This window comes from Giraffa tippelskirchi, chromosome 5, assembly GCF_054371585.1.
Source record: "Giraffa tippelskirchi isolate mGirTip1 chromosome 5, T2T-mGirTip1v1.2.pri, whole genome shotgun sequence".
NCBI classification, from domain to species: Eukaryota; Metazoa; Chordata; class Mammalia; order Artiodactyla; family Giraffidae; genus Giraffa; species Giraffa tippelskirchi.
In genome coordinates this window covers 176450560-176472470 of record NC_137279.1, presented here as the reverse complement: position 1 = coordinate 176472470, position 21911 = coordinate 176450560, and the positions used below count along the sequence as shown (strand labels likewise).

The 21911-nt window shown below is 45.6% G+C and overlaps 1 protein-coding gene across 6 annotated transcripts in view; it reads left to right on the top strand.

Annotated features, from left to right (window-relative positions):
* ST3GAL3 (ST3 beta-galactoside alpha-2,3-sialyltransferase 3) overlaps positions 1-21911 on the top strand; it is a 211921-nt gene that overhangs the window by 134814 nt on the left and 55196 nt on the right. For all 6 annotated transcript variants that reach the window (XM_081492592.1, XM_081492593.1, XM_081492590.1 and 3 more), the window contains one exon: positions 1605-1697. In XM_081492592.1, coding sequence (XP_081348718.1) covers positions 1605-1697 — 93 coding nt within the window. The remainder of the gene's footprint in view (positions 1-1604; positions 1698-21911) is intronic.

The window sequence follows — 21911 nt, the reverse complement described above, 5'->3', positions numbered from 1 at the left end:
TTTTTTGCCTGCCAAATAAAGGCCCAACTCTGACTTGTCACTCAGCATTTGTATTTGCATTTCAGGCTTTAAATTTCATTGTTAGGGAAGACTAAGAAAATGTAGATTTCTAGAAGAAAATGCATGTGGATACAGATGAGTTTGTCTAAATTCAATGAGAAGTGACTCTGTATAAGGCCCTGGGCCAGGATCACAGGGCTGAGTGAATCACACATGATACACGCTAGGTAGTGGCATCATGGTTTCTGGCTGTCCTGTACAGGCACCAACCTCCCCCACCCCATACCCACTGCACCCCTGTCCCTGCAGAAGGCAGCCCCAAGGGAAGACTTGCCACAGGGCCCTGGCACAGCAGAGCAGCTGGGCATCAGCGTGCTGGCAGCTGGCCCAAGGGTGGAGGCGGGGGAGGTTGGGGCTGGGAACTGGCCAGCAGCCAGGGCTCCCTCAGGTGCCCCAGCATGCAGGGCCTCCAGCCCAGCAGTCACGGAATGGGTCCTGTTCTTCCGCTATGGTTTTCTCTAGACTGCACTGAGCAGGGTTTGGGGAGGCAGGGCAGTGACTCCAGCCCCACGTTGAACCCATACAGATGTTGAAGCCCAGAGAGGTGAGGTGACTTGACTACAGTCACACAGCAACAGATCCAGGGCTAGAACTCACAAGTCTTCTGAAAAATGGTCAGCGCTCTCTGACTTGTGGACTCCTGAGATTGCTTCATTTCCAGTCCAAGTGCAGTGAGATTGTCAGTGAGATTTCCTTCAGAAAATCATTGGGGTCTTCTGTGTGCCCATTCTCTGTGCAAGGAACTGGGGGTACAGGGTTAAATCTGACCCTGACTTTGGGAATTCACAGTGCCACAAGGGAGACATATTACCAACAGTTATAGTTCAGTGTGGCAAGTGCCAATGGGGGCAAGCATGTAATGTGGGTGGCAGCGGGTGGACAGTGAGCACAGAGGAGGCACTTGGCCCAACCTGGGGGTTTGGGAGTTACGCCCAGTGAAACTGACATCTGAGCTGAGTTGTGAAGGACCAGGAGGCAGAAGGAGGAGAACAAGGAAGAACATTCTAGGCAGAGGGAATAGGACAGCAGGACAGCATACTCAGTGAAACCCCCCGACATATATTTGATGTATATTCAGGGCACTGAGTACCTCCCACTGGCTGGACCATAGTATGTGTGAGAGAATAAAGGCAGCTGAGGCTGGATATGTAGAAACATTCAAGAAGGTTGAAAAGGCTGTGCCTGTGATTTTATCAAAGCCTGGGAGCTCTCTCCTTAGGTCTTCAGGGCTCCACTCTGCTAGACTGGGAGCCTGGATGGGGTTCCTGATTTCCTTGCAACCAGGCTTACTGCAAAGAGTCTATTCGAAATCCAGTGAGTTCCTTTTACCAAATTCCACAGAAAGGTCTTGCTTGTTTATCTACTTATTCCTTTAGAATGTCCTAGCTCCTCCCCTCCACCCGCCTCTGGAAACTTGGTGTAGAAAAGGGACTGAAGTGCTGATTGTAGGAAACGAAGCTTGATTCAAGGTTTAAACACCAACAGCTCTTCATGAAACAGTAACCACTGCCCGGCAAGCTATGACTCTACCTCTCTCCCCACAGACCTGCGGAGTTAGCTACCAAGTACGCAAACTTTTCAGAGGGAACCTGCAAGCCTGGCTATGCTTCGGCATTGATGACTGCCATCTTCCCCCGGTAAGTGTTGTGGTTTCTTTCCATCACCTGGCTAGCCTGGTCCATGGGCCAGGATGCGGACACATCTGCCCCTGGTGGCAAGTGGTGTGCTCCTGAGAAAGTGAGATTCTGTGATGCCTTCTCTCCTGCATCCTTGAGTCTGTGGGTGCCTGAATGCCTGAAAGGACTTTGCTTTTGGTTGGCTCCTACCTCAGTCCTGCTCTCGGCCCTGGCTACACCTTACCCCGTCCTCCTCTCCAAACTTGTACCTGCCAGCACAGCTCGTTTCTGCAGAGGAGAAAGAGGAGGTAGGACCTACGTGCTCCCCCTAGGAAGCCAGGTGTCCAGAGGCAGCCAGACAGTGCTCCGCAGCACAGAAGCTCATAGTCCTTTTTAGAAGCTAGGACCTAGCTTCGGGGAGGCATGTCCAAATAAAGCAGGAAATAAAGCAGAGGAGTTTCTGAGGCTGGCTGTTTTGGCACCTTCCCTCTCTGTCCATTTGGCATTCTGGAGTTCCTGATTTCCTTGATTGCAGGCTGCTGAAAGAAGCCCTGCCATACCCTGGGAGATCCTTTCACCAAATTCCCCTAAGAGGCCTTGTTTGCTTATCTGCCTTTTCCTTTCGGGTTTTCTTTCCTGAAGCCTCGGTGTGGAAAAGAGCCTAATGTGCTGTGATCATCTTGTCTGCAGTCCGAGTGCAGTGAGACCCTTGGGGTTGTTTCACTCCTTCAGAGAGCTATAGGAGTATCTGACTCAAGGGGTTGTAGGAGGGGCTGCTCAGGACCTCTGGGAGTCAAGATGTAGCACTCAGACCACCAGAGGAGCCCTTGGGGTGGCCTCTTGAAGTGGGCTCTGCTCGCTGGGGGAAGGGTATGCACCCCTTAGAGGCTGAGGTTAGGGCACACAATGTCCTTGCACACGAATGCTGACAAACAGCTTGCCCAACAGCAAATCCAGGATATTTGGATTTTATGGTCCCTTTCTTTCCTAACGTAAGCCATTCAAGCTTAGCTGCTTGTATAAAATCGGGGCTCTGCTGGCTGAATATCTGGTGTTCAGATAGAGATCTTTGTCCAGGCTCTGCCTTCTGACTTGATTCCAGTATTTCGCTTCCCCCAGCTATTTACTGAGCACTTTTTCAGGGTCTAGAAGTATGTTCCATATTCTTACATGGGTTTTCTCAGACCTACATGGCTCAGGCCCCTGGGCCAGACACCTGTGAGTTTTCCTTAACCTGTTTGTGGGTTTTATAATTGAAAGTAATACAAGCACATGGGGAAAAGAACTCAACAGTACAAAAGGGTATATACTTCCACTCCAGACCCCGGAGACAGCCAATATACCATAAAAAGAAACAGACTGTATTTATTGTCCTGTGTCTTGCTTTTTATACCTAATAATATATCGTAGAGATTATCCTATTATCAGCATATATGGATTCATCTTATATTTTAAATGATTGCATAATATATAATTGTTTGGAGGTATCACAATTTTATTAAAAATTCACTGAAGTTTAATTTACATACAGTAAAAATTGCTTATTAGTATAGTTGTATGAGTTTTGATGATACCTTTGTGCAGCCACCATAACAATCGATAGAATATTTCCATCATCACCCCCAAATATTCCTTCATGCTTCTTTGCAGTTAACCCCCACCTTGACTCCCAGGTCTCAACAACCACTGTCCCTGTAGTATTTGCAGAATGCCGTATAAATGGATCATATAGTAGCCTTTTGAGTCTGCCTCTTTTGTTTGGTATAATGCATTTGAGATTCAAGCGTATAGGTAGCAGTTGTTTGTTCCTTTTTATTGCTGAATAGTATTCCATTATATGGACACAACATTTTATGATGTTTATCTATTCAGCAGTCAAAAGGTATTTGGGTTAATTCCAGTTTTTAGCTATTATAAATAAAGCCAATATAAACATTTGTGTAGAGGATGTATGCTTCATTTCATAAGAATTTGTCAAACTGTTTTCCAAAGTGACTATATTCTTTTGCTTTCCTGCCAGCAAAGTATGAGGATTTTAATTGCTTTACATCCCTGATATCAATCTTTTTTATTTTAGCTGTTCTAGTAGGTTGAGAACGGTATCTTACTATGATTTTAATTTGCATTTTATTAATGACTAATGATGTTGAGTCAGACTTGCCTGTGAGCATCCAGGAGTCTCTGGCGAAGGGCGTGGGTTGACAGTAACCTGCCATGGGGTCAGGAGCACTGAATACAACAGTTCTGAGAGCCTCTGGTGTGCTGGCATAAGTCCCTTTGAAGGAGGTAGCCATTACCCCTACCATAGTTTGGCCTGAGGGAAGGAACTACAGGAAGGGAACACAGCCCCACCTGTCAACAGAAAATTGGATTAAAGATTTACTGAGTATGGCTTTGCCTATCAACTGGGCTTCCCAAGTGGCACTAGTGGTAAAGAACCCACCTGCCAATGCAGGAGATATAAGAGACAAGGGTTCAATCCCTGGGTCGGGAAGATCCCCTGGAAGAGGGCACAGCAACCCACTCCAGTATTCTTCCCTGGAGAATCCCATGGACAGAGGAGTCTGGCAGGCTACAGTCCATAGGATCACAAAGAGTCGGACATGCCTGAAGTGACTGAGCACATCAGAGCAAGACCCAGATTCCCCCACAGCCAGTCCCTTACATCAGGAAGCTTCCACAAGCCTCTTATCCTCACCCATTTCAGAGGGCAGACAGAACGAAAACTACACAGAAAACTAACCAAACTGATCACATAGATCACAGCCTTGTCCTACTCAATGAAACTATGAGCCATGCCATGTAGGGCCCCTCAAGATGAACGGGTCATGGTGGAGAATTCTGACAAAAGGTAGTCCATTGGTGAAGGAAATGGCAAACCACTTCAGTATTCTTACCTGGAGAATTCCATGAACAGTATGAAAAGGCAAAAAGATATGACACTGAAAGATGAACCCCCCAGGTTGGTAGGTGCCCAATATGCTACTTGAGAAGAGTGGAGAAATAGCTCCAGAAGGAATGAAGAGGCTGAGTCAAAGTGAAAACAGCACCCAGTTGTGGATGTGACTGGTGATGGATGCTGTAAAGAACAATATTGCAAAGGAACCTAAAATGTTAGGTCCATGAGTCAAGGTAAATTGAACATAGTCAAGCAGGAGATGGCAAGAGTGAACATCAACATTTTAGGAATCAGTGAACTAAAATGGACTGGAATGGGTGAATTTAATTCAGCTGACCATTGTATCTACTACTGTGGGCAAGAATACCTTAGAAGAAATGGAGTAGCCCTCACAGTCAACAAAAGAGTCCAAAACGCAGTACTTGGGTGCAATCTCAAAAATGACAGAATGATCTCTGTTTGTTTCCAAGGCAAACCATTCAATATCACAGTAAACCAAGTCTATGTCCCAACCACTAATGCTGAATAAGCTGAAGTTGAATGGTTCTATGAAGACCTACAAGACCTTCTAAAACTAATACCCGAAAAAGATGTCCTTTTCATCATAGGGGATTGGAATGCAAAAGTAGGAAGTCAAGAGATACGTGGAGTAACAGGCAAGTTTGGCCTTGGAGTACAAAATGAATCAGGGCAAAGGCTAACAGAGCTTTGCCAAGAGAACACACTGGTCATAGTAAACACCCCCTTCCAACAACACAAGAGACGACTCTACACACGGACATCACCAGATTGTCAATACTGAAATCAGATTGATTATATTCTTTGCAACCAAAAATGGAGAAGTTCTATACAGTCAGCAAAAAACAAGACCGGGAGCTGACTGTGGCGCAGATCATGAACTCCTTATTGCAAATTCAGATTTAAGTTGAAGAAAGTAGGGGAAACCACTAGACTATTCAGGTATGACCTAAATCAAATCCCTTATGATTATACAGTGGAAATGACAAATAGATTCAAGGGATTAGATCTGATAGACAGAGTGCCTGAAGAACTATGGACAGAGGTTTGTAACATTGTACAGGAGGCTGTGATCAAAACCATGCCCAAGAAAAAGAAACGCAAAAGGCAAAATGGTTGTCTTAAGAGGCCTTACAAATAACTGAGAAAAGAAGAGAAGTGAAAGGCAAAGGAAAAAAGGAAAGATATACCCATTTTAATGCAGAGTTCCAAAGAATAGCAAGGAGAGATAAGAAAACCTTCCTAAGTGATCAATGCGAAGAAGTAGAAGAAAAAATAGAATGGGAAAGACTAGAGATCTCTTCAAGAAAATTAGAGATACCAAGGGAACATTTCATGCAAAATGGACACCAAAAAAGGGAAGAAACGGTATGACCTAACAGAAGCAGAAGATATTAAGAAGAGGTGGCAAGAATACACAGAAGAACTGTACAAAAAAGATCTTCACAACCCAGATAATCACAATGGTATGATTAGTCACCTAGAGCCAGACCTCCTGGAATGTGAAGTCAAATGGGCCTTAGGAAGCATCATTACAAACAAAGCTAGTGGAGGTGATGGAATTCCAGTTGAGCTATTTCAAATCCTGAAAGATGATGCTGTGAAAGTGCTGCACTGATATGCCAGGAAATTTGGGAAACTCAGCAGTGGCCACAGGACTGGAAAAGGTCAGTTTTCATTCCAATCCCAAAGAAAGGCAATGCCAAAGAACGCTCAAACTACCGCACAACTGCATTCATCTCAAACGCTGGTAAAGTAATGTTCAAAGTTCTCCAAGTGAGGCTTCAGTAGTATGTGACCCGTGAACTTACAGATGTTCAAGCTGGATTTAGAAAAGGCAGAGGAACTAGAGGTCAAGTTGCCAACATCTATTGGATCATTGAAAAAGCAAGAGAGTTCCAGAAAAACATCTGCTTCATTGACTATGCCAAAGCCTTTGACTGTGTGGATCACAACAAACTGTGGAAAATTCCTCAAGAGATGGGAATACCAGACCACCTGACTTGCCTCTTGAGAAACCTGTATGCAGGTCAAGAAGCAACAGTTAGAACCCGACATGGAACAACAGACTGGTTCCAAATCGGGAAAGGAGTATGTCAAGGCTGTATATTGCCACCCTGCTTATTTAACTTATATGCAGAGTCATCATGTGAAATGCTGGGCTGGATGAAGCACAAGCTGGAATCAAGATTGCTGAGAGAAATATCAATAACCTTAGATATGCAGATGACACCACCCTTATGGCAGAAAGCGAAGAGGAACTAAAGAGCCTCTTGATGAAAGTGAAAGAGGAGAGTGAAAACTCTGGCTTAAAATGCAACATTCAAAAAATGAAGATCATGACATCTGGTCCCATCACTTCATGGCAAATAGATGGGGAAACAATGGAAACAGTGAGAGACTTTATTTTCTTGGGCTCCAAAATCACTGCAGAGGGTGACTGCAGCTATGAAATTAAAAGATGCTTGCTCCTTGGAAGAAAAGCTATGACAAACCTAGACAGCATATTAAAAAGCAGAGACATTACTTTGCCAACAAAGGTCCATCTAGTCAAAGCTATGGTTTTTCCAGTAGTCATGTATGGATGTGAGAGTTGGACCATAAAGAAAGCTGAGTGCCAAAGAATTGATGCTTTTGAACTGTGGTGTTGGAGAAGACTCTTGAGAGTCCCTTGGATAGCAAGGAGATCCAGCCAGTCAATCCTAAAGGAAATCAGTCCTGAATATTCATTGGAAGAACTAATGCTGAAGCTGAAGCTCCAATACTTTGGCCACCTGATGCACAGAGCCAACTCATTAGAAAAGACTCTAATGCTCGGAAAAATTGAAGGCAGGAGGAGAAGATGACAGAGGATGAGATGGTTGGATGGCATCACCGACTCGATGGACATGAGTTTGAGCAAGCTCCAGGAGTTGATAATGGACAGGGAAGCCTGGCATGCTGCTGTCCACGGGGTCGCAAAGAGTTGGACACGACTGAACAACTGAACTAAACTGACTTTTTCCTTTGTTTACATGCATATTTCTATTTATTCTTTTTCTTTTGCTTGAAGAATGTCTTTTAACATTTCTTATGAGGAAAATCTAATGGCAGTGAAATCTATCAGCTTTGGTTTCTCTGATCAAGTCTTCATTTTACCTTCAGCTTCAAAAAGTTGTTTTTGACCGCATGTACAATTCTAGGTTCACATTTTCACACACACACACAGTACTTTAAAGATAAAACTTCATTTTCTTTTGACTTGTGTAGTTTCTATGTCTTCTGTCATTCTTACCTTTTTTTGCTTTGTATGTAACATTTCTCTTTTCCTCTAGCTGCTTTTTTGAGATTTTATTCCTTATCACTGGTTTTCAGCAATTTGATATGATGCACTTTGTTGCAGTTTTCTCTTATATTGTTTTTGACTTGTATTTATCTAGCTCCGTGAATCTGTGGGTTTGTATTTACTTTTAATCAAATTTGGATGCTTTTTTGTCCGTATTTTTTCAAATATTTTTTCTGTTCATCACCCTTCCCAGGATTCCAATTACATATATGTTAAGCCATAGGTCCAACTGGTTTGTTTGATGCTATTGTGTTGGTGGGGTTTTTTTCCCCAATTTTTTCTTATTTCTCTTTGTGCTTCATTTTGGATAGTTGATATTTCTGTGTTTTCACGTCCACTGATATTTCTTTTGTGGTGTCTAATCAGCTGTTAATCCCATCTGGTGTGTTTTCATTTCAGATACTGTGTTTTTAATCCCTGTGGTTCTATTAAGGTCTTTTTATATCTTGCACTTCATTCTTTATTATGTTCATGTGCTCTTCTACTGGTAATTTCATCATCTCTATCATTTCTGGGGTGGTTTCTCTTGCTTAATTTTTCTCCCGATAATGACCTATATTTTTCTAATTCTTCATATGCCTGGATTGGTAATTTTTTTTATTAGATTCAAGACAATGTGAAATTTATGTTTTTACGTGCAAGATTTTTTTGTATTCTCTTAAATAGTTCTAGTTTTGCTTGGGTATGTAGTTAAATTACTTGGAATCAGTTGTATCCCTTTGAGACTTGCTTTTAATGTTGTTGGTGCAGGTGTTGAGTAACCCTTTGTCTAGGGCTAATTTATCCCCATTACTAATGCAGTACCTGTCTGAAGACTTGACCAAGTGCCTTGTGCATTGCAAGGCATTTCTACCCTGCCTGATTTATTTCCACAGTGCTTTTCATTTGTTTGTTAATACAAACAATGAATTTATAATTTTGAAAGTTATTGGCAAATTGTCCTCTGTAGCAGTTCTTGAATTTATATCTACACATAGTATTTTATACAGTTGTCTTTGTCTGTTTTCATCCAATACTTGTATAGCTTTATTATTTATATTTGAATTAATAACCCGTTTGAGATTTTTATTGTTTTGTTTTGGTGTTAGGCATGATTCTTGGTGTCAGGATCTGGGTTTGTTTTTTTCCTTATGGGTAACTAGTGTTTTCTGATATTTTGACAAACAGTTCTAAGTAAATTTAGGAATTTGATATTTGTAGCAACAATATTTTGACACAAAAGGTTTTGATAAGGCTCTTTTGACATGTTAGTTTTGACCCCACCTAATAAAAACCAACTTAAATCGCTCTCTCTCTTTGTTTTGTTACCAAGTGCTGTATGAAGCATATTCTCACTCTGTTCCTAAGCCTCACGCCTCCTTGAGCCCACCCAGTCACTGCCTCCCACACCTGAGCAAAGACTAGGGAGCAGGCAGTGGTTAAGGAGGGGATGTTGATACTCTGGCCTGTCCAGGATGCAGGATCCTGCTTCTCTGGGAAGCCAGCCTGCTCCCTCTTGCACCTGCCTCCTTTCCTCCTCAAAGCTTGCCTGCCTGGATGTATTGTCCTCTAGTGAGAGAGATGGGGAGGAGGGGGCATGAGATCCAAAGGAACTCAAATTTATTGAGCATCTGCTCAACTCTATACAGTGGATTAGGGTTTTTCATCTATTGGTCTCATGGAATGGAAAGTCTTCCCTGACCTCTGCCCATGTACACACTGTTAGTCTTTCCTCAGCCCATCTCACTGCAGTGCTGCACACATTGCTCTGTTATTGTACTTACAATTGTGTATTGATATTTCTTCTTCCATTGTAGGCTGTGCACCCCTTAGCATAGAAATATGGTCTTGTTCATGGCTGCCAGTACTTAGCAGAAACTTTAGCACTTAGTAGGTGCTTAATGCTTGTTACATGAATGGATATGGATCTCTGACCTTGGGAGACTAAGAGTCTGCTGCTAAGTCACTTCAGTCGTGTCCGACTCTGTGCGACCCCATAGATGGCAGCCCACCAGGCTCTGCCATCCCTGGGATTCTCCAGGCAAGAATACTGGAGTGGGTTGCCATTTCCTTCTCCAGTGCACTAACGGGAAAAGTGAAAGTGAAGTCGCTCAGTCTTGTCCGACTCTTAGCGACCCCATGGACTGTAGCCTACCAGGCTCCTCCATCCATGGGATTTTCCAGGCAAGAGTACTGGAGTGGGGTGCCATTGCCTTCTCCGATGCCTTCTGTCTGAGGGTGTGAGAAATGTTGATAAAACACTGTTTCAGTGGAGAGAGTTACCAAAGAAAAATAACTATTTTGACATGTCTTCTGATATCAGTTGTTATATACTTACTGAAAGCCCATGTGCCTAGTGCCATACTAGATATCAAAGAACACTTATAAGAGGAGTTCCTATTGGAGAGCACCTTACAGTCCTAATCTTATTAATATAATAATCTTAAAAATAGTCCAGGTCTTCTGTTGTTCCCACTCAAAATATACCCAGAAAACATACTTGCTTTATTCAAGTTATTTTATTTAGAATGGCTCATTGGCTTTTGAGTAGTAGCTTTACCATTGATGATTCCTTGGTGGCTCAGATGATAACAAATTTGCACACAGTGCATGGAGATCCAAGTTCGATCCCTGGGTCAGGAAGATCCCCTGGAGAAGGGAATGGCTACCCACTCCAGTATTCTTGCCTAAAGAATTCTATGGACAGAGGAACCTGGCAGGCTGCAGTCCATGAGGTCACAAAGAGTCTGACACAACTGAGCAACTAACACACACACCAATGTATGATAGATTAAAAAGAGATGAGATGTGGAGACCCAAAGTTCTCACAGCTTTCTCACTTAGTAGGCTGTGCATGATCTTGGAAAAGTCAGAGCATCACATAACTCATTAGTCACGAGAATGAAATGAGATGATGTATCTTGGGGCTATGAATGTTAGATCCTTCCAACAAAATTTAATATTAGACATTAATTGAATTCTGTTTTTTCAATGACTTTTCATTAAATCAGGTAAGTTTTTTTCAGTAAGAAATAAAGATCCCCGAATAGGTCATGGTATACATTTAAAACGTAGGTTTAAAAAATATGTATAACTCATAAAACCTTTTTAAAAATATGTTTGCTTCTTTATTTATTGGCTGGGCCAGGTATCTTCGTTGCAGCATATGAGATCTTTAGCTGTGGCATGCCAACTCTTGGTTGTGGCATGTGGGCTCTAGTTCCCTGACCAGGATCGAACCCAGACCCCTTGCATTGGGAGCACGAGTCTTAGCCACTGGACCACCAAGGAAGTCCCTAATTCATAAAATCTTAATGGACACTCCCCATTTTCCTAGCAATACTTTGCTATAAACTTTCAAATGGCTTTTTAAAAGTGCTTTGGTGAAAGATTGAGTATCATGTCTTTCTGATGGTCACCAGCAGAGCCATTCAGCATCAGGTGCAAGCATGCAGCCATAGGCGAGGCCTGTGGCAAACAGTTTCAGGAGAAAGCAGAACCCAGACCCAGGCTGTGCCCAAGCACAGCAGCGACACTGACAGCCAACACCTACTGATGTATCAATACTGACTTCCCAGATCCTCTGCTAAGACCTTTTCCTATTTGTTCTGTTTAAGAATCTTCCTGCCAGCGCAGGAGATGCAGTAGACATGCATTCAATCCTTGGGTTGGGAAGATCCCCTAGAGTAGGAAACAGCAACCCACTCCAGTATTTTTGCCTGGAGGATCCCATGGACAGAGGAGCCTGGTGGGCTACAGTCCATAGGGTTGCAAAGAGTCAGACATGACTGAGCATGCATGCACAAGCACAGTCTTCCCAACAATCCTCTGAAATAGAACAGTTATTGATACACTTTTAGCTCTGAGGAAATGGAGGCATAAAGAAGTCAAGCAATTGTCCTGAGGTCACATGGATAGGATGTTTTGAACCTGAGTACTCTGACCTCAGAGCTTACGTGTTCAACAGTCACTGTCTACTGCCTCTTGCTGCTGCTATCTTATGGACAGGGTAGCTGGGGGCCAGATCACAGAGGTCTACCAGATGCCCCGTGGGGGCTCTAGAGGCATTGGTGTAGGAACTGTCCTCTTTCCCAGCTCTACAGAGGAAAACCTCACTTCTCTTGAGATGTTTTTTGCCTTGGGAAGGCCAGGGTGCATGGTGTACCTGTACATGGTGTAACTGTAACTGTGTGTGTCTGTGATTCTCATACTACTAAGGAATCACTGCTGTAGTCCAAGCTGACCAAGTTCCCCAGAGTGCAAAGGATAGCCTGTGAAACCTTGCTGAGATCTCTGAGGCAGGAGATCTGGAGGAATGACAGAGTCCCAGCTGTGTTTTGGGAGCCTTGCCTAAGAAGGTGCAGGAGGCCCACTGCACTGCCCTGGGGGATTTGAAATTTTATAGACTTCTGGCCAGGGTAACTGGGTATCTTGTATCCCCACATTCCAAAGCCCCTCCCTCTCTGTCCTTCATGGATTCTGGGACTTTTATCACTTCAACACCAGGGAGGAGTGGAAAGATGGGGAAGGCATCCTTGTAAAGCTTTGTCTCGTACCATAAATTAGAGGAGAACAGAGCACCATCCGCTTCCACAGATTCATTGTCCTTCTAGCCTGAGAGCAAGCTGAGTGTTCCTCCCCTCCCCTGCCCAGGAGTGTGCAAGAGACTTGTTACTCTTGCTCTCTCTGCTTCCTCATGCCCCTTTATTCTTAATTTCTGTACTCTCGCTTCCATTCCCACCACCCCTCCCTGAAATGCTCTTGTCCAGATTGCCCAGAAGGACTAACTGACACATCCAACGGGAGGACCTCTTTTTTTGACCTCTCTGAAATATTTGGCAGTATTGATCTCTTTCTCCATTTTGCAACCCTCTCTTCATTAATGCTTGTCCAAACTCCCTTCTCATTCTCCTATTTCTCCATAATTCCTTCTCAGCCTCTTTTACAAGCAGTCTCTTTTTCCTGTACCCACCCTTAAATGTTGATGTAAAAAAAAAAAAGAATGTTGATGTCTGCTAGGGTTCAACCATGGTCCTTTTTCTTCTCTTCTCACTATATGTTAGCTTCAGCTATACCTATGTGCTGGTGACTCTCAAATCTGTTAGGACGCCAGATCTCTTCTGATCTCTAGACCCAAATATCCAGCCTCCTACTAAACAGCTCCACTTGGATGACTCTTGAGCATCTCAAAGTCAATGTATCCAACTCACCGAATTTTCAATAATTCTAATCAGCCCATGTTGCCTATTTCGGTGAATGATACCACTATTCACTCTGCCACCTGAGTCAGAAATCTGGGCCTCATTCTTTCTCCTTCCATTCTAAATCAGATATTGGGTTAGTCATCAAGTCCTGACAGGTCTATTCTCTAGAGAGAAGTCAGGCCCTTCCCCTGAGTGCTGATTCCCCTACCTCTCTTTAGGAACCTGGATCTTCATTCTCTTTACTGACTCCTTTGTATCACTATTTAATCGTACTCAGGTTTTTCTCATCCTTCAAGAAGCTGCCACATTGACTCCACTATCCTAAGTAGTTGTTGTTTGATTGCTAAGTAATGTCTGACTCTTTTGTGACTCCATGGACTGTAGCCTGCCAGACTCCTCTGTCCATGGGATTTCCCAGGCAAGAATACTGGAGTGGCGGGGTACTCTTTCTGCCCCCTTCTGATGCCTATGTCAGAAGCTTTCTCTATCCCTTTTATACTTTAATAAACCTTATTACACAAAAGCTCTGAGCAATCAAGCCTCGTCTCTGGCCCCAGATTGAATTCTTCTCCTCCGGAGGCCAAGAATCCCGGCATCTTTTTGTGATTCAGCAAACAACCTTTCATCTTGGGGGCTCGTCCGGGATTCTTCAGGACAAGATGGGAGCTAACAATTCCAGCCTCACTCCTTTGAACTGTATCCTGAAAAACTGGGATAGATTTGATCCCCAGGGCTTAAAGAAGACACACGTGGTCTTCCTATGTGATACTGCATGGCTGTGGTACCCACTGGAGGATGGCGAACGGTAGCCGGTTGGAGGGTCTCTTAAGTATAATACTGTTTTACAGTTAGATCGGTTCTGTAGAACACATGTGAAATGGGTAGAAGAAGCATATGTGTTGCCCTTTTTCTCTCTGTGAAATATGCCAGACTTGTGTCCTAAGGGTATAGATTTGGGTGTGACTCCTTCAGCTCCCTCCTGTCCTCCTACTTTTCCCCCGTACCCGGGGCTCCCAACTGAACAAACTGAAAGCCAGAGAAACCCCCCAAGAAGGGCTGCCTTGGTCTCAGTGGAAACTCAAACTGAGATTCAGACTGCCCATGCAGAGGTCCAAACACCTCCTGTCTCAGTACCACCTCAGACTACTCTGGTTTCAGTAGAAACTCAGACCATTGAGGTAAGAGATGAGAAGGAGGGCAGGAGACAAGGAGATAAAGTGAAACAGGTTCTTCCACTCTATCCCTGGGATCATATGTGCAGAGCAGCCAGAGAGACTGAGGAACAGCCGCACAAGCTGTTGCCTCTTCATGAAGCACCCACCGGGAGAAATAACCAGTCTATGAGAGTTAATAAGCCTTTTTCTTATCAAGAAATACAAAGAATTAAGGAGGATCTGGGAGACTATTTAGAGGACCCAGAAAAACATATTAGAGCTTTTAAAGGTGTTACTCTGCTTTATGACCTTACTTGGAAGGATGTGATGTATATCTTGGGACAAACGCTGACTCCCAACTCAGAGTCGAGTTTTGGGGAAAGTGGTTGCTTACGGAGATGAATGGCTTGGTAATGAATCAGTAGGGAAGAGGGAGGACGAGATAGCCGCCCTCCCCACTGGGAATCAGGCGGTCCCAACTATAGAACCAGATTGGGACTACAACACAGCTAAAGGAAGATGGGATCAGAGTTATTTTGTCAGATGCATTCTTGAAGGACTCAGGCAGGCGCGTGCTAAGCCTTTAAACTATGGCAAATTGGCAAGCATAGAACAGGAGGAGAAGGAAGCTCCTGGTAAATTCCTAGACAGACTGAGAGAAGCCCTTCGCAGATTCACTGAGATTGATCCCGAAAGTGAGGAGGGAAAAGTGATCTTAAATGATAGATTTCTCACTCAGTCGGCTCCAGATATCCACCGTAAGCTATTAAAACGGGCGTATGAACCTAACCAGTCTTTAGATAATCTGTTACAACTGGCTCAGACAGTCTATTATGGTAGGGAATATGAGGAAAAGAAAGAGAGGCAGAAAAAGACAAAGGAACAGGGGGAAGCCTTCGCAATGGCTGTAAGAACTGTTCTTAAACAGCCTGAGAAAAATGCCCAGAGGGACCCAGGTGAAAAGGGATGGGCTTGCTATTACTGTGGAAAGGAGGGACAACTCAAGCGAGATTGCCCTCAGGCATCTAAGCCGCCCCAGCTCCGTGTCCGGTCTGCAAAGGACCACACTGGAGGAGAGACTGCCCCCAGAGGCGTATGTTTCAGGGTTCGGACTCTCAAGACAATCAGGACTGAAGGTGCCCAGTGGGTCCCCACACAAGCTCCTGTCCTAATTACACCTGAGGAACCCCAGGTACTAATAACTGTGGGAGGCCAATCCGTGGATTTCCTTTTAGAGACGAGGGCGACTTACACCGTGCTTACTGAAGCCCCTGGCCCACTTTCTTCCCAATCCGCTTCCATAATGGGACTGTCTGGACGAGCCAAAAGATGAGCCTGATAATCTATGTGAGCCTACTTCTGCTGACGCCAAAGATCCTGAGTCTGCTGTTTGATCCTCAAGACAATGCCTTCCTGTCCTGGGCTTACTCCTCTGCAGCATTTCATAATCGGTCTAACTGCCAGGTCTGTGGAGCACTCACTCCCCTCTTCATCAGTGGAAGGCTTCCTTGGTGGACATCTCCAATTCAAGGAAAAGACTTTCTCCAAGTCTGCGAATACCTTTAACAACAATTATATGTGATGCCTCTTCTTCAGCTGATGATATCTAACAACCTTAAGATGGACTGATGTAACTATGGACATAATGTGACTTTTCATTTTGATTTTAACTTGGTTAAATGAGTATTCTGCCTAACGTCTGTAACTGTATAATGGGGTTTTCTAACCATCTAAAAGCTTTTAAGTTACAAATGGTTGTCTGAGCTCCTACGAGTGCCACAGCCTCCTCCAACTATTACTTGGGGCCCCTGGATCACAGACCCTCAATATGAGGGTTAGGAGAATATGTTGCCTCAACAATTTAGGGACTACACCCCTAAACAGCAGGAAGTAGTTATGGAACGAAAACGACACCCCTTTCCCTTGGCAACATAATTCTCCTAAAAGAAAAGGGGGGAATGAGAGAGTCCTTTCCTAGGCAGGTTGATAAGAAGTCTAGGGGTCCCCAAGGAGAGAGGGGTCTGGAATTCTCAAGGAGGAAGAAAGGACAATTTTTTTTTTCTTTTCTCTCTACATTCCTTAGGATTATATAACAACAATGTATCCTGCCTAAAGATAGTCTCTGGATTAAACTTTCTGGCTAATCCTGTTATCTTAAAATGTAAATTATGGGAGTAGGTCTGTCTTTACAAAGATTATGTAACAATAATATATCCTGCCTGAGGACAGTCTCTGGATTAAACCTGGCTAATCCTGTTATCTTATAGTATATAACTCCACTGCTAACACTAGCAAGGGGGTACTCTTTCTGCCCCCTTCTGATGCCTATGTCAGAAGCTTTCTCTATCCCTTTTATACTTTAATAAACTTTATTACACACACACACACACACACACAAAAAGAATACTGGTGTGGGTTGCCATTTTCTTCTCCAGGGGATCTTCCCAGCCCAGGGATTGAACCTATGTCTCCTGCACTGGCAGGAAGATTCTTTACCACTGAGCCACCAGGGAAGCCCATCCTATAGTAAACCTAATGATAATAACTACCACATCATTCATTCAACAAATCTTTATTGAGCAGCTCCTAAGCACCAGATACTCTCCTAGGTGCCAGAAGCTTTAGCATTATGTAAGACACTTAAAATCTCTCCTCTTGATGGCTTACACTCCATTGGCAGCCACACACAGCCTGTGTGTATAAAATATCACAGTTTTATGGCACCCACAGCTTTATCCAGCCACTGTGCTAAATATTGTATGTTCACTGCCTATTTAATCTTTGCAGTAGCCCTGTGGAGTAAATGTTGCTATGCCCACTTTACAGATGAAACAACTATAACCTCCCCAAGGTTACAACACAGAGCCAGGAACTAAACCCATCAATCCCACCTTGTGTCCTGAGTTATGGCTCTGAACCATGAACCTGTAGGGGATTACAGATGCCTTTTGATTGGAGAATGTAAGTATTTTCAGTAGGTACTTCTGCAGTGAAATCCTTGGATGCTGGGCCTTTCTGGAAGGAGCAGAGTGCTCAGTAACTAAAGCTTCTCTGTGGAGTATTCAAGGGCTGACAGTCCTGCCTGAGCTGCACAGACTACATGCCTGTCCTTGACCTGTACTCCAGCTTATAGCTGGGGGAATTGCCATCTGTATCCTGTTGGTTTCTCTGCCATCAATTTTTTTTTTTCATATGTTCCTAAGTGACAGTTTTTCTGATCTCCTCTGGGAACCAATCCATGATCTGCTTTTAAAGTAACTCCACTTCTGGGGGTCCAGTGGTGAGGACTCCATGCTTCCACTGCTGAGGCCAGGGGTTCAATCCCTGGTTGGGGAACCAAGATCCCATAAGCCACATGGCTAAAAAAGGAAAAAAAATTTTTTTTAATTAAAAAATAAAATAAAATAAAGTAGCTCCACTTCTGGTCTCAGCCTACCGCTCCTGCTTCCTGACCTTTCCAGGAACTCATGCCCTATAGCTACACCCTCATCTCCTTCCTCTTTGCTCTATCTTCCAATCTTTATAGGTGGATCTGTAGTACATGGCCAGAGTTGTTTTCTTTGGAGAAATTGCTTTCTCTAGATGACTAGGACCTATATACTTCTTGCGCAGGTAAATGCTGCAGACCACCGGCTGAGATTTTTTTCTGGTTATAAATGCATACATTGTAGACGAAGTGCTAGGCCTCCGTCTGCTCACCACTCCTGATGTTATCAGAGTGTGTCTTTTCTCCTGCCCCAGTTCAGGACCTGAGGACCTAGGTCTCATCCTCTCTCAAACTCTCCCACCAAGAGTCCTTGGCAGAATGCCCCAGCAGGCATCTGTCAGTAGGGAGCCTATTAAGTGCTGTGGAATCAGAAGTGTGTGAACTGGTCTACAACAAGACTTCTGAGAAATTGAAAATACAGTGTTAGAAAGGTCTGTAGCAATTAGAGTAAGTTTTTGTCGTTTGTCATCTAACAATTTAAAAATGGGGCTTCTTATATTTTATGTGTGTTTTAATTTTTGTAGTGATTCATTTTTATTATAGTTTATAAAAGGATCACTCTCTGTGACAGAATTGAAATTTGAAATGCCCGCAACAAAGTGAATCAGTTATACGGATGCAAATACCCACAACTATGCTCCAAGAAAAATTTAAAAAACAAAAAACTGGTCCTTCTTCCCAGGTAGTTTGAGAAGCATGGACTATAGTGATAAGAGCACAGGCTTTGAAAGCGAATAGGACTGGTTGGCGTACTCTCTCCAGACCTCCCTTGCTTCTTCTGTACCCACTGACCTCAGGATTAAGGGAAGGAGCACCTGGACACACACATCCAGGCGTATGTGCTCGGGGAGGGGTGAGGACAGCGGGTCCTGAGTGGAGGCACAGAGGAGGCCCCTAAGCAGGGAGGGGCGATGAGAGTTTGACGTAGGGAACGGGGGCGGGGCGGCGATTCCTGGGGCAGGGGATGCCTGGGCTATCCCCGGGAAGATGGGGCTTCAGGAGCAAGTCAGACACACTGGTGGGAGCAGTTTCTCCCCCTTGCAGCCCCAGCTCCAGGCTCTGCCTGAGAGCAGGAAGCCTAGAAGTGCTTAGAAGCCCAGAGCCTGGTGAGAGCAGACCGGCAGGCTGCATTCCTGTGGTATTTGGAGATTGATCTTGTCAGATTAGCAGCTTTGCTTTTCTTGGTTCAGGTACAAGATCCCCACGTGGGGAGCTCTGCTGCCTGTGAGGAGCAAAAGCTGGTGAAAGCACAGAACGTGATCCTGGCCCATCTCCCCAGAGTCGCATTCACTGTGCGAGGCTCCAGGACAGGAGCAGCCCAGACAGACACTGGCTACTGAGCGGGAGGAGGGCCCGAGTCTGAGCTCCACCCACACAAGTCCCGGGCGGAGGCAGACGCTCTGCTTTGCGGGGTCGGGGAGCAGGCTGGTGGTTTCAGCATCTTGTAGCTCTCCCGACTCCATCTGCATCCCCACGGTGACTGGCCTCCCCACATAGCTAGGGCTGGAGAGGAGAAGCAGGGCTGAAGCCTCACCTCTCCCAGGTAGAAGGAAGACTCCAGTTCATGCCTGCCTCCTCTCATGTGAGCTTTCTGCCCCCCACGCCATGTATGGAGCCCAGGCGGAGGCAAGTGAAGTGTCCAGAGGGAAGCCACGGCCCCAACCAGGAGCCTGGGTTCAGTGAACCACTCAGGAGAGAGATCTGGGCTGGAGAGAGAAAGAAGGAGATAATCCATATACACAGCTCAGAGGGAAGGTGGACGAAATTGTCCAGGGCTACATGGAGAGGACTGGATAACATGGTCTCTACTCATAGGAGACCCTTGTGGGGGAAACACAAGCCTGTTTGTTGACATCATCACAACCAGCAGGCCTGTTGACAGCCGACCTCATGACATCTCTGTGCCTCTCATGTTGGGACAGTCCCATCCTCCCTCCCCATGTTCTCAGAGCTTGGTACAGGGAAGTTTCCTGCAGCAACACAACTTGAAAACAGATGGTTGCAAAACACAAAAGAACACCTTGGACTCTGTTGCTCAGCCCCTCCAGAGTGTCTGGGCCAGGGGCCAGCTGCAGAGCTTGCCCCAGGAAGCACACTGCCAAATGGAGTGAGACCCCCAAATGGGGCAAGGCAGGTACAGAAGGCCTGGGCTCAGAAACCAGCTCTCTGGGCCGGATGAGGGATGGTTCTGTACCTATCATTCCCACTACCCGTGGTCCCATGTGTCCAGGGGCAGTGTCACCTGTGGGGTTCTGGCCAGGTTAAGGGCTGTCTCTGCTTTATTCCCCATCTCCCCCCACCACCCTCCTGCAAGCCTCCAGGACCAGCAACAGGGATTTAGGCAGGACTTGATTCAGCTTGCCCCTAGGGCCTTTTGAACCTTCTGTAAGCGGCTGCCTGGACAACCCTGCCTTTCTCTTCTTGTTCAGAGGCCGCTGCATGCACAGGTCCCCTCCCCCACAGTGGGCTTGTCTCCACTCCCCCCCTACCCCCAGGGAGAATGCAGTGAGAGTGATCGCTGGTTGGATTAGGCTCCGTGAGCTGTGAGCCCCACGCGGTAGCTGTGATGGAAGGAAGGCCTCGGGGGCAGTGACCTTTTATGAAGATGTGGTCAGCAGCTGCCTCTGATGTAGCCCATTCTTTCTGAGGCAGGATGGAGAGCAGTGCCAGAGGCAGCAGGCAGTGCTCAGCAGACCACTCCCCAGCTCTCTAGGCTGTGGGGAAAGACAGTTAGGCTGGGAGACTGGGGTCCTTGACCCAGCCCGGTGTTCAGCAGGCTCAACAAAGCCACTGACCCTCAAGGAGGAAACAAAGGGTTCAGGGGCTGCAGGCTGGCCAAGGTAAGCTGTCCACACAGGCACAGCTGCGTAGAGGGTAGGGGTGCAGGAGTGACCTGGAGGAGCATTTGCCAAAGGGAGAAAGGAAGGACCAGTCATCCTCTGCCCCACCTCTCGATCCCCAGGGCGACCTCTGCCGTGAGCAGCAGGTCTTGTCCTTGTCAGTTATGAGCCCCTTGCAGGCAGAGCTTGGGAGCTGGATGCAGAGAGGGCGGGGCAGGGACATGGGCTACAGAGCTAAAGCCACCATGTTCCTTCTATAGCTGGAGCTTGCTCATTTTCTTCCCAGACTGTGATTAGGCCTAATTACTGGCTACCTTTCAGTCTTTTCTGAGGGTTTCCCTGAATTTCAAGAAGTAGAGAAACTTGTAGCTGCAGCAGAAGTAATCCAACCACACTGTGCTGCAAAAGTGGGGAGAGGTGTGTTTGCCACCTGACTTTATCCAAGGTCAGTGATCCCTTGAGTTCAGGGCCTTGCCGGTAGTACCCATGCCGGGACCACAGCATCTCATTCCTGCTATCTTAGCAAAGACCAAATGGGGCCAGGGCTCGCCTTCTTCAGTCAGGGCAAATGAAAAGAGCCTGGGTCTTGGAGTCAAACGAACTCAGGTTTGAGTGAGTCCCAGCTTCGCCACTTAACTAGCCATGGGACCTTGGACAAGGCCTCTAGGCATGCCCAGCTTCAGCTTCCTCATCTGTCAAGTGGGAATAACAGCCCCTACCTTGTGGGCAGTCAGGAGGATGCCACAAGATGTGTGGCCTGGTGCTGGCCGTCGGTGACTGCACAGCAGTGGCAATAATTGTTGTTGTTCTGTCCTCACACTTGACTGCTACCACTCCCATCAGGACCTTCCGGTGATGCGTCTTGGCTGGGAGCTGTCCAGACTTGTACAGACTGTGCATACAAACGCAGGTGATTGGCATCTGTTGATACAGAAATGCCTCCACATATCAGGAAGTGTGGTTTTTGGCAATCTCAGCCATACAGGATGCAACTGATAACATGTAATTTAGCAAAAAAAGAAAGGAAAAGAAAGAAAGGGAAAAAAAGAAAAGAAAAAGTCTTCTGACCCCCTGATGGAGTCATCAGAGCACCTGGGAACTGGTGCTGGCTGGTGCCCTAACCCCTGAGGAGCCCTGCCCTACAAACCATAGTCTTTTACACCTTTGCCTGTGCACACACTGTCCCCCGCCAGGCAGGCGTGCTCTCCCCCTGATTCTCTGCCTTGAGGACCACTACCTTGATGACAACAGGCAGCTTGAACCTCACCTGCCACAGGGCACAGCGTCTCTTGTGTGGGTCTAGGGGTCCCTCCTCACATTCTCCACCTG